Genomic DNA, 12,781 nt, shown 5'->3' with positions numbered 1-12,781 from the left:
TTCTCTTTGTGGAAGTTGGGTTAATGACTCTTTTTTTGGTCTTTATTTTTGTAAAGCTCACTCTCTTAGTAATAATTCAGACTTTGATGGAGGTTGCAGTTTCCTGGGTTTTTTGTTTGTTTGTTTGTTTTTTGTTTTTTAATGATTCCATGCTTCACTGTAAAGGTAAATAGCCCCATCTAAAGCAGCTGGCAATGCTTCACAGATTCAACTCCTTTGCATGTAAGTCATTAATCAGGGTCAGTGCAAATCTTTGGTGAAATAAAGTAAAAGATATCATTAAGAAGGAACTGGGATTATGAGACCATTGTGGTAATTATTGTGTGCATGCCCAGAGCCAGCTGAAAATGCACTAGGTAGCTGTGAACAGCATAAGAGACCAGAGTGTTTCTGCACTCCCTTCATATGGCTCTTCGTGTCATGTTTCTCACTGTGACTCACATTTTCCTTCCTTACGAGCTGTTGCATGAACCGTCTTTTCTCTTGTGGTCCTTTTTGCCTACAAGAGAACATGATATATTTTATGAGTTGGCTGTCTCATTATAACAAACCCAAGGGGATTCATCACATCAGTGTTCGTGACAGAAAAATGAGAGGACTAGAACAGATGCAGAGCCACCAACTTCCAGAGAGAGGGTTATATTTCAAGAGTGATTTGAAACACAATAAACTGGATTTGCTCTTAGATAATAGGCTTGATAAATGCCACTATGGTTATTGGGCCATAACCCAATTGTTTATCTGTATCCAAATAAACTGGTGAGTAATTCTGGGAAGACAGACAAAAAGTTCCTAATGGAGGTATGTCTGTAATCGTTAAATTGGGTGCTCCATAAGCCTCTACTTCAAGGAAGTATACAGAAATAAATCTTATATTACATGTACCCTGAGTTACCACTCTTTAAGTGGTTTAGCATACAAATCTTTTAAACATTACATTTCTGTCATTAGGTTGCCAGGTATTCATTTAATCTCCGGAGTAGCACCTATGGCTATGCAAAACAGTACAAACCAAAAAGAATCTAGTAAAAAAGAAAAACCCACTAAATGGCCAGAAATACCTGATTACCTAATGTAATGTGAAGACACGAAACCATGAACTAGCCCATACAGCAGTCGCTTGTTGAAGTCCTCAGTAGACATATGATAAAATTTTTCAGAATGTAAAACCTCATAGTTATAGACATAAGATAACCTCTAGCTAGTGGAGGAAAGGAATAAATATCCCAGAAGAACAGATTGGGCTATATTTTAAAAGCAAAAGTGTAACAATTAGAGTGTAATTGACGTTACGAAAGACAACCATGTCTACTTTAAGAAAACCAACCAATACGCAGACTCACTTATTCTGCTATTATGCGAGCAGTTCAACTCAAACCAGTGTTCAAACGACTGAATGCAGTGGAGCACAGCTACTATTCCTCTTTTTACTAATGGTCTAGTTACTAGTAGTTTGTGAAGTACATTTAATTGAGAGTGGGCCTGCTTGTGGGGACTTCAGCAGTAGTATAAACTTATGAAAATTTGTACTAATTCAGCTAAATCTATGAGAAGTGTCTGATAAATTTTTCTAGCATAGTGAAGTCCCAGGTAGGTTTGTAGCATCTTGTGAACTGGAGTGACACCGGTGAAAGCAATGGAAAGCATGTAGTTTATTAATAAGGACATCTTAAGTTAATGTGCAATCATTAAAGGATAGTGATTCATGTTTGCTCTGCACCAAATATCGGTGTTTCATAAAGTATTTCCCAGGCCTGTAACTGAAAAGGCCAGAAATTCCCAGATTCAGACCTGAATGGGAGGGAGGAAGAACCCCTTATTGAACTGAGGGGATAAAGGTGCAGTGGAAAACAAAAAAGGATTTTCAGCAATAAGCTTGGGAACTAGCTATGTTTTTTTTAGCATCCAGTTCTGCCCATGTGTGGGTTATGCCTGCATGGGTTTTATGCCTATGCATGGGTTATGCCTGCATGGAATAAAACTTCCATGTGAAGCCATTGTACTTTTTCTACCTTTCCTTTTCTTTTATATTTTTTAGCTCAAGTTATCCAGAGGTTGCTTTATGAGTTGCATTGAAGGTATAGATACAGATTAAAAGATATTTTTAAATGCTAGAAGTTTCAGCCTTAATTGAAGCAAAGAGTAAAAAATGAAGGCCAAGGAAGTCTGGATATGTTCATAGAAGCATAGTTTGTTAATATTTTGGTCTTCAAGAATTTAAACAGGGTTTAGTTATGAAGGCCAATCAGTAAGTTTAAAATGTGTGTTACTTTACCTTGTGGATAGAGGTGGCTTGAAGACTGTATTTCAACGTGTATGTATGTGTCTTGCAAAGTGTTCAATGTGTTTGGTTGCTGTTTTCCAAAACTTGACTTTTTTTGTGTAATACTAAGATAAGATCAGCTTTGTCTTTCTCTAGCTGTGTGAGGCACATGAAGAACACTGTTGAAATTGTTTAAGCTTTTCAGACGTCTAGGCCTCCTCAGCATTAGTGAGTCACGGTGCAGGTGCAGTTCACAGCTGGGAACAGGGACAAAGGACGGAGTGAATCATTTCTTTTTCTTTTCAAATCTTCTGTAACATAGAAACACAGATGTGGAGTTTCTAGGGAGTGAAATTTGATTTCACTTTTGCCTTTCAAAACTGAAGCATAGGAAAAAAGTCTTGGTAGCAAGTATTTGAAAGTCTTGTGTCTGACAAAAACCACAGAGTGTATTAGGAGTAACAATTTGCTTTGAGTAGAAAGTGCAAGCTTGCTGAACTTGATACAAATGACCTGAAAGGTTTAAATATGAAGAAAAGGGAAAATAAAGAATGAATGTGAGTCGGAATTAAATGCTAACTACATTCACCTGCTCCAGTTAAATGCAAGGTTGTTTCACCTAGATTTGGCAGGCACACGGATTAAACTGCAAAGACTTATCAAAGGCTTGTATTATTTTATATGAAGCCACTCTCAGAAATTATAGCATATTAGAACAAAGGCAAAAGCGTTTCCAACAGCACTGTCAGTCTGCTAAAATTACAACCCATGTCACAGCAGTTTTTCTGTCTCTTCTGGGTATTTTTTTCTGTAGGAAAGAAGAAAGACATGTAGGAAGCTTTGCTTCTGTTGGCCCTTCCATGCCTGTCTCTTGCTGTTGGTAATGCTTATTGGTTTTCCTGCAAACTGTACTATTCTATACCTTTGAACTTGAGTTAAATCCTCAATTCAGTAAATTGGTGTTAACTGGTAGAGGTACTTGGGATCAATTGCTCAGGATTTTCAGTAGTAAATTTCCATGTCAGAGGTAGCAGTTTGAGCCCCTTTATATTTAATGTTTTTTGAGGTGTGAAGTTCTGACTCTTCAGACTTCAAGACACCTGCCTATCTTAAAGCATATGAGAAACGCTGTTGACAGCTATTAAATTAGAGTTCTTCCTTTTTTGAAGTGTACATATATGTTTTCAGAGTCTGTTAGAGCATGTGCATACCAGCTGGAATGTGGCATAGTAAATCTGTATTATGCAGGAGGTGTCATTTTCCAAGGCTTAGTTATTAGACATTCTCTGAGCAGATAACTAATAACTTTTGGATATACAAGTTGAAAAAGATTCTGGTTGTGATTAAGAAAGCCACAGTATTACACTGTTTATAATCCTTTCCACATACTTCAATGCACTAATTAGATTACCAAGAAGTAACCCTCTTAAGGTAGCCAGGGAGAAACTTTTCTAAAATATGTTCAGGCACCTGCAGGAATCTGCCAGCCAAATGCCTGCTGTAGAGATGGAAAATCAGCTTTTTTGTGGTTACAGGTTTCATGCTGTCTTCCACAGTAACGTTAAGGCAGCTCATACTGCTGTTTGTTTTTAAGTCCCGAGTACTGGAGAACTCAAAAAAAAAAAAAAACCCCACTCCAAACAAACCAAAAGCCCAACCCACAAAAAACCAAGAAGCCTTTCATAAGAAAAAGGAGAGGAAAAGGAAGGAAAAATCCCATATTTTAAGGGGTCATCTGGGTGCACTGGGGAGGTGAAGTGCTGTTAAAGAAACACTGCTTTAACTTCCTCCACTCCCCACTAACACATACTGCATTTCAAAGTTGAATTTTGGGGGGTCTGGTTTAATTTTGGGGGCTGGCAAACACATCTGTTTGCCAGCACCTGAATCACTTCATGGGGAAGCCACATTAAATTTAGACAAACACCTGGCAAGACAGAGCTCCTGCTGAGAGGGGTTTGCAGTTCAAAATAACAATATTCATTAGAGGATGTAGATACTACAAAGTTGACTTTATCAAGTGAGAAATTCAGGATGAATAAACACAAGAATTTTTTTTTTTGGAACATGGAAAACCTTAGCTTGATAGTAGTTGGTAATTTTTTCCCCTGAAAATCTTTCTTCCAGTTCCCTGTAGAACTGCTCTGAGAAGAGGAGGAAATATATGCTCCCCATGTTTTTATTGCCAATAGTTTCTTATGAGAAGCCTATTTTTGCATAATATCTAAGTATGTGTCAGCAGCTTTTCCCATAAAAGGCAGTATTCCACGTCCTTTTTTGTAGTCAGTGTAAATTTACATATTCTTTTAAGCCTCTTTTGGCTGTATTTCTGCTACCATTCAAGGCAAAGTGAAGGAGGGGGGACTGGGTTTAGGGCTAGTGCTCCTAAATAGAAGTATGATTATTCTATTTATAGCTCTCCCCAGCTTTTGTTATTGGTGACAGAATTCTTCATTTCCTTACCAGAAGCTTCCCACTTCTCAGGGAGGCAAGTCATCTTTCTCATACCACTTTATGGCAGTATCAGGGCTCATGAGGATGCTTTAATAGCTCTAACCAGCCACACCTCAAGCTACCCCCGACACTGAAGGCCCGGGGCCCCTATTTAGGCTTAGCCCTGGGTACTTATTTCCTGCCCCAGCTATGCTGGAGGAGACCTGGTCTCCAGCTCAGCCATGGTCTGATGATCTGGAGTTAGCCTATGGGCTGACTTCCATACTCGACCTCACACTCACCCCATCACATTGCTGTGTGATTTAGACTCTGTTGGACATGGTCACTGCCCATGAGTCTATCCTGCTGTGGGGCTGACCCAGGCTGGGGAGGCCCCCTGTATAGCCAGCTGTGGGATTACCTTAGCTTGCCATCCATCATTGGGATCACCTTCTGTTGGGGAGCAGCTGGCCCTTATTACACTACAAACCCTTCTGATGAACCAGCATTCACCTGGACTCTGATCCCCCCACAGCACCAACCCTTTGCTGACCGTGGAGTTCCTAATAAATTCTCTTCCAGCCTGCTGGGGCTCATCAGGAGCAGCCTAAACCCTCTGTCCTACTTAGGTCCTCCCTGTCTCTGTGGCTTTTCAGGGGTGGCCTGACACCCCCACAGTGACTTAGTCCCTCCACAGCAAGTCCCTGTTGATCCAAGACCTGTGCAAGGACTTGCCCTGCTGAGAGGCCAAGGCTATTGTTATGGCCCTGAAGGCACTTATTGGCCTAATGACCCTGACCAGCATCCAGTGTGGTCTCCACCCACCCTGGGGGATTCTACTTAAGCTCAGCACTACTAAATGAGGTGAGCTCTCTAGCTTAATTGTGCTTATGGTGTCTCTTGGTGTTAGCCTGTTGTCCTGGTTTTGTGTTATCTGTGTAGACCTATATATTATCTGCTGAATCTGATACAAATCCTGACCTTTGGGTGGACTTCCTGGCTTGATGATGGACCTGCCTTATTGCTGTGATAGCACTTTATAATCTGGATCCTGGTTGGACCTGGTTGCTCTTTCTGGATCTGTTTTGTTTGGGTGCTGTGGGACTGGGTCCTGGTTGGGGAAGTGCTGCTCTACTGGCCACATTATTTCCCTTGGTGCTGGGCTTCTTGTCCCTTAGGGAGTATCTGGCCTTTGCTGCACCTTGATAAACAATGAGCAGATTCAGGTATAGTACTGTGATGTGTCCTATGGCTTAAGCACAATTTTGTGTGGTGAAGAACTGTATTTGTGGGGGAAGAAAAAACAGAGGAGCATAGAGCTCTGCTGTATTTAGCTCTCAGTCTACTGGCATATTTACTTTAGGAGATAACATGTCCTGGTGTGGTTGTGTTCCCTCTCTTGCTATGAAGATTCAGCTGGGATGGTGTTAGGTCTGTCCCTTTTTCTTCCTGCCTGCACAAAGCATAGTTTATCCTGCTGCAGCTAATTTCTCTGTCCGATGGCAGTGTTTGGTACATGTCTGTGCATTGGTTGTGTGTGAATCGGTGCTTTCAAGGTTTTTTTCTCAACCCTGTGGAACTATAAGAGCAAACACAGAAAAACTTCAAGCCTATGGTTTCAAGCTCATAGGAACAATCCTTGCAGTTTTGGGAGTGTGGAATCATCCAGCTACAAACTGTGGGAACAGTCATTCTGGGTCTGGACTATTGTTGCATCTTAAACAGTGGCGAGTCGTGAATGCCTGACGGAGAATGTAAAACTGGGATGAATCTGCAGTGATGTGTAGTGTGCTCCTGTGGTTTCCCTGTGCACAAATCCAAACATGGTTGATGCATATGTATCTCCTGATACTTCTCTACCTCTTTTTTTTTCTTTTTTTTTTTTTTCCTCCCCTGCTCTTGGGGAAAAAAGGTACTACATTGCAGTAAATCAGATGTTTATTTCTGGCCTAGGTAACGGTCACAACAATTGGTTATGGAGACAAAGTTCCCCAGACATGGATTGGGAAGACAATAGCTTCCTGTTTTTCAGTATTTGCTATATCTTTCTTTGCTCTTCCAGCGGTAAGTAGAACTGGGACCACTTTATTAAGTGTGTTTAAATTGGGCTCACAATTAGCCAGTTTTAAATTGGTGCCTTTGATAGGAAATAATGGGTTTGGGTGCACACACATATCTTCAAGTGTATGTTTGTGCGTCTGTGCACGCGCACAGAAACTCCTGTATCTTTACTACAGTCGTTTTAGAGTGATGTGGCCTAGAAAGGAAGTAAGAATAACTTTCACTGTTAATTCTGTGAAGTAAAGAGAAGGTTTTATCAGCATGTTGCTCTGAGTTGAAACTTACTTAATTTCTGTGGTTTTGTGATTATGTAAGAAAAATGTATAATTTAATAATTTAATTCTTTCTCGGCAGAGAGAGTTGGGCTTCTTCAGCCTGGAGAAGAGAAGGCTCCGGGGAGACCTTGTAGCACCTTCAAGTGCCTGAAGGGGCTACAAGAAAGCTGGGGGGATGTTTTACAGGGGCCTGTAGTGATGAGTAATGGGTTTAAACTGAAAGAGGGGAGATCTAGATTGGACATCAGGAAAAACTCATCATGGAGAGGGTGGTGAGGCACTGGAACAGGTTGCCCAGAGAATCTGTGAATATGCCACTGCTGGAATTGCTCAAGACTAGGCTGGATGAGGCTTTAAGCAATGGAAATACTGGAGTGTGTTTCTGCCCATGGTATGGTGTTGGAATTAGATTCCTTAATGCTCCTCCTAACCTAAAGCATTCTATAATTTGGGGTCCTGTGAGGAGAGGAACACTACTAGGAAGCAGGGGTTTAGGACACCGCATCTGGTTTCCTAGATGGTACTATAAAGTATCTTTGGGCTTTTGGGATCTTCAACTAAATTAATGAGAGGCAAATAAAGCCATCATCACCATAACAATTAGAAAAAACCACAAATTATTTCTACAGTAAGTATAACTTCTAACAAAAACGTTGAAATTGTATAGTGCATCTTTGGCTTTTCTTCTCAATTTGCCTGGAAAATCAACCTGGGTTCTAGCTATAGTTGTAGGGGGTTTGTGGCAAGGAATTGACACAAGTGCAAAGAATATCTGTAGGTCAGTCATGTGATGATGGTATTTGCTTCTCCCACTGTTGTGTAGGGTTTCCTTTGGAACGCAAATGCCTCTGACTAATGTTACCTGTAGATCACAGCAATAACCACCTGCTGTTTATTGAAGCTACATGATGCCAATATCAACGTTCTCAATTTCAGATTTATTGCTGGAATAATAGAATTCTGTCAGTGTGGACCTTTGAAAATTCAGAGGTTTAATTAACTAGGAATGTATTTTTATAAAAAATCTGTTTATTTTATATGCTAAGTATTTAGGCATGTGAAGCCATATTGAAATATAACTAGTAATTTTGTTTATATTTAGGGAATTTTGGGGTCTGGTTTTGCCCTGAAAGTACAGCAAAAGCAACGTCAGAAGCATTTCAACAGACAAATCCCAGCTGCAGCTTCTCTAATTCAGGTAAGTCCCCTGACAGTAAAGCACTTTGGAGAGTATTGAGAAAATAAGGATCCTACTAGCTAAAGTACTGAAAATCAGTTACTGGACTTAATAATAAATCTATAACTTGTGTTTAACCACTTTGACTTTTTGGTCTACTTCAGTCACTAGAGAGAATGAGGTAATTCCCTGTGCCCCTTTGTATGAGTGAGCATAAGAGGCTTTACTAATCTTATATTCACAGGCATAATGATACTAACTAGATGCAACAAGTCTGTTTGGTGAAATAGTTTTTTTTTAAAAAAAAAAGCCTCTCAATCTTTAATTCCTACCTATAAACTTTAGTTCTTAACTTCTTTCTTTATATTTTTGTCCTGTGCATCTGCCAGACCTTGAGGTGATGAATGTGTATATGTGTATACACACACCTCAGTTCAGAAAAATGCCCCAGCATAGCAGACTATATGATAAAGAATGTAACAGTATGGTGCACAATTACTAAAAATGTGGCACACTGCAGAAAAAGGAAACTAGAAGTATTCAATGATGCTTGTGGGGTCTCACTTTTATGAAGGCTGTCTGATTTTTGTGTGTTTGGGTTTGTTTTTTTTTTTTTGTGGGCAGGGTTAGATCCCAGCCCCTAGGGAAAATGTTATACTCCGCACACCACGTTACATAGTTAGTATGTCTACTGGTGCAAATCACACTCGCCAGTTATACTGGGGAGAGTGTATTTTATCAGGCATGGTCTGGTACAGCACATTGATTGCAGTCAGGACCCTTTGTGGCATGTTTACATTAGTCGAAGATTTTGCTGTTGGTTTGATTTGCAGCAAAATCTGACTTGTCTGTCCTGCAGGACAACAGTGACTACTTATTCACTGATATTATTTGGTCTGGGTTTTATTATAGACTCTGTGGCGGTGCTATGCAGCAGAGAAATCCTGCAGTTCTACAGCAACATGGAAGATCTACGTTACATCACCAGTGCAAAATCCCAAAAAACCACCAGCGCCATCTAGCCCTAGTCTGAGAAAACAAGTAAGGCAGAGTTGGCAGAGCTCTATTCTGTTCTTGCTTTCAGTTTAATTGGGATAATTTGCCAAAATACTCATGAAGTCTCCAAAGAATTTGGAGAGCTGAAAGGCATTTGCAATAGGACATTTCATTGTTTTCATCATGCCACAGCATTATGAGTTTAATTTTCCTTAAAATATCCCTGAGGGACAAATATCCTCTGATTATAAAAATTTGCCATGGTGATCAGACAGGTGCCAATTCTTCTTTTCTTTGTCCCCTTGAAGTCTCCTATACTTTCTCAAAGGGTAGCGTAAGTCAATGATGACATGTTCCCATTTTGCATAGTAGTTCATACAGGAAGAATGGAGAAAGCTGTTCACATTCAACATGTGGCTGACAGATACTATACTCGTTTAAGTATTTTTTCCATGGCATTTGTGTTGGGGGCTGTGTGTAGAAATTTGGGCAAATACCTGAGCTGTTTCTGCAGTAAAGTGGAATAGTGTTTGTCTTCATAGGTGGGCTTACCTAAAGAGTTATGTAGTTTTAGCAGCAAGCTTGCCTAGCCTTCAGCACCTCTTCTGGAAAGGCCCAGGTCTCCAGCAGGTCTGGATCAGATACCCAGGGTTTCTAAAGTGATGATAGATGCCCGGTTTTAGGTAGTGAAATCCCAATGATGCCTGTTGTCCAACAGAAATTGTAGTATGACTTCCCTATGGCACAAGTCCGTGAGCGCCTGCCATGAGCCTGCCATAGTACTCTGTAAGTAGAAAGCTGTATCAGCATGATCAGTGTGCCTGTGTATGTTTTGGTGTTACAGCAGCGGATCCTACTCAGTGTTGAGTAGAGTGTGGCTATGCCACGAGATGTTCCTCCTCAACTGGAGGCAGAAAAAATAGGAAGAAAGGGGTAAGACAGGGTAGTATGTATTGCTGAACAGCAAGCAATCCATAGTGGGAAAGCTGGAAAAAATAAGCAGTTTTTATGGCCCTTAGTGTGTTCCCTCTGTTCTCTCTAGTAGGAGGGATTTTCCTAATACATTATTAAACTTGAACTTCCCTGTGACCTGCTAACCCTAATTCAAGAACATAGTAATGGTTCTTTCATCTCTTACCAATGGGTCATCTTCTCTTGTCAAAGGAAACTAGTTCCTTCTTTCTCTACCTAGCTTTTTATTTTGAGGACTTCAATGTATATTGATGTTGTGTATCTTGTAGCATTTTGTTCCTCAGAGAATTCCTAGTCGCTTTTCCTGCTATGAGAACCCACAATATTTGCTCTTAGAAGCACTTTGATGCATGGTAGTACATCTGCTGTCCACAAGAAACGTCCATTTCTAACAATTTCTGTGCCCAGTTTGATTAATTTTGAACATGCTTTTGTTCTGCTGCAGAGCTGAACAGAAGAATGAATTCCAAAAGACTGAATGCAGAGCATAAAATAAGAATTAGTTCACTTAAGTACTATTGTCCCATTTATGAATATAATGAGCCTGCAGCTGTTTGATATGTACAAATGCTTGTTTTATTTTTGTGATGCTTATATCCACTAACTCCTCAGTAGTCACAGGCAAGAGTATTTTGCAGAATTGAGTGCAGTAGCCCAAGATCTCAGTTCCCTCTTGAGGTTACTGGATCATCAGACAAATGAAACTATGCCTCTTACCCACACACCTGAAAACAGAGGTAGTAGAACAGGTGGGACTAGAGCTAAAGGGTAGGTAGTCAAAAAGTCTGGAAATAAATGCTATGTTATGAGAAGTAGTATTTATATAGCTAGGTGGTGGCAGCATCCAGGAGGCAGAGAGCACAGGCCATATATTCAGTGTATATCTGAGTGGCTGTTACGTCGGTTGCTTCTAGTCACAAAGGCAGGTGGAGACCAGTCTTCCTTGGAACCACTTGAATCCAAAACTTTATTTTTTTGTTCTTATGTACCAATTGTAGGGTGCTCATTAAGTTGCTTCTTGAAGCTTCTAAAATCAGGAGAACTTCAACTTTGGAGGAAGGTTTTATATTCTCCTGATGTACCCAATTCATTCTTTTTGGTAATAGGTGAAATTTTCTTCAGTGGAAAAGGCTATGCAGTGCCTAGTTCATAATTCAAAGTCTATGGTTATGTTTAATTAGAGCTTGAGAAAGATGTTAAAGCCAAGCTGTTGTATACTCAAGTGATTAGTATTTTGGCTGCCTTGAGTTTTGGACCCAGTTTCAGAAATTTTATTTGAGACCTGACTTTCTGAGTGTGGTAGGTATCTTCTCTTGAGAATCAAATTCTTACCAGATTTAAGTTGGTAAATCAGAATCAGCCACTTCGAAAACATTAACCAAGGTTGTAACACTTCCACTGAATTTCAATTCCGTTCTTTAAAAAAACAAACAAACAAAAACCCAACCCCAAACCCTACTGAAATGAATTTAATTTTCTGGTTTGGATAGTACCTTCTGACATCCCATTTCTACTCTCACAGGCTAGAAGATACAAAAGAAAAGGGAAACTGGGCTGTGGTAATGGTTCTACACCTGTAATAAACCCGGGAGAGAATTCCTTGTCTATTCCACAGATCACTTATGATCACACTGAACAAGAAGACAAAGAAGTGACTTTCTACATTGATGAACCAGGAGGTAATTTATTTATGTTCTAACATTTTTTTTAGGAGACAATGTTAAAGTGAATTGAACTGACCAAGGGAACATTTCTGTGAAAAAATAACTTTAATCAGTAAAGCAAGTTGCCTCAAACTAAGGACATAACAAAAAACTAGGGGAACACAAATTAAACGTGATCTTCTAGATTCATGTGTTATGACCATCAAAAGTACTTTCTTTGCTTCATTTAAAATATTGTGTGTTGGTATAAGTGGCTGTTGTATTTCACCCTGGAAACTGGCTGAATTTCACTGCTAAGCTAAGGTACTGCTTTGTTTGTAAAATTTTTTTATTTAAGTTTTTAGAGGAAATACGGCTATAATATAGTACTGTTTGCTATAAACTGAGTGTTTTTTGAAAGTAATTTATCAACCTTTGGTTATTTCTTTTGTCTGATGGGGTTGGGGAGACGAGTTAGCCCTGGTTCTGCCAAACCTTTAGCTTAAGGGGAGATTATTTCCTCCTAGTCTGAGGAGAGATGCTCCATACCTAGAGGCATGCAAAGCCTTGCCAAGTGAACTGAGGTATCCAAAGACGCTGGCCCTAGTCAAAGGTATGTTATTGTGTGGTGTTTTGACTTAAGTTTTCATCCGCCTGATAAACCTGAACATCAACTCTGTGTAAAACTGCTGCTCTTATGGGGCACTGAAGCTGACACACAGTTTCAGCCTGGAGAGAGAGTGTGGCTGTTGTCTTGACTTGATGGTCTCCTTAATAAAAAGTACTTTAAATATTTTTGCCCCCAGAGGGAATATGTAGTGTCTTTTGTACTGAACACAATCCAAGGTAGGGATTTCCCTGGGTTGCTCCGAGTTTAGTGTTGCTAGATTGTATGGTCAATCCAACCTATGTCATCTAGGCCAGAGCAGACAGCCAGATGTGGAATAGCAGGGATCTGATC

The 12,781-nt window shown here is 40.0% G+C and overlaps 1 protein-coding gene across 1 annotated transcript in view; it reads left to right on the top strand.

The window, feature by feature from the left end:
- The window catches only part of LOC104512262 (potassium voltage-gated channel subfamily KQT member 1-like), a gene marked incomplete at its 3' end in the record, with an annotated part of 67,280 nt that extends 55,424 nt beyond the window's left edge, over positions 1–11,856 (top strand). Inside the window, exons 7-10 of the mRNA XM_010155180.1 lie at positions 6,650–6,760; positions 8,135–8,230; positions 9,122–9,250; positions 11,700–11,856. Coding sequence (XP_010153482.1) covers positions 6,650–6,760; positions 8,135–8,230; positions 9,122–9,250; positions 11,700–11,856 — 493 coding nt within the window. The remainder of the gene's footprint in view (positions 1–6,649; positions 6,761–8,134; positions 8,231–9,121; positions 9,251–11,699) is intronic.
- Positions 11,857–12,781: the final 925 nt, after the last annotated feature.

This window comes from Eurypyga helias, unplaced genomic scaffold (genome assembly GCF_000690775.1).
Source record: "Eurypyga helias isolate BGI_N326 unplaced genomic scaffold, ASM69077v1 scaffold987, whole genome shotgun sequence".
Taxonomy (NCBI): Eukaryota; Metazoa; Chordata; class Aves; order Eurypygiformes; family Eurypygidae; genus Eurypyga; species Eurypyga helias.
Note: the sequence above shows the minus strand (reverse complement) of the source record. Positions and strands in the feature narration are given on the sequence as shown.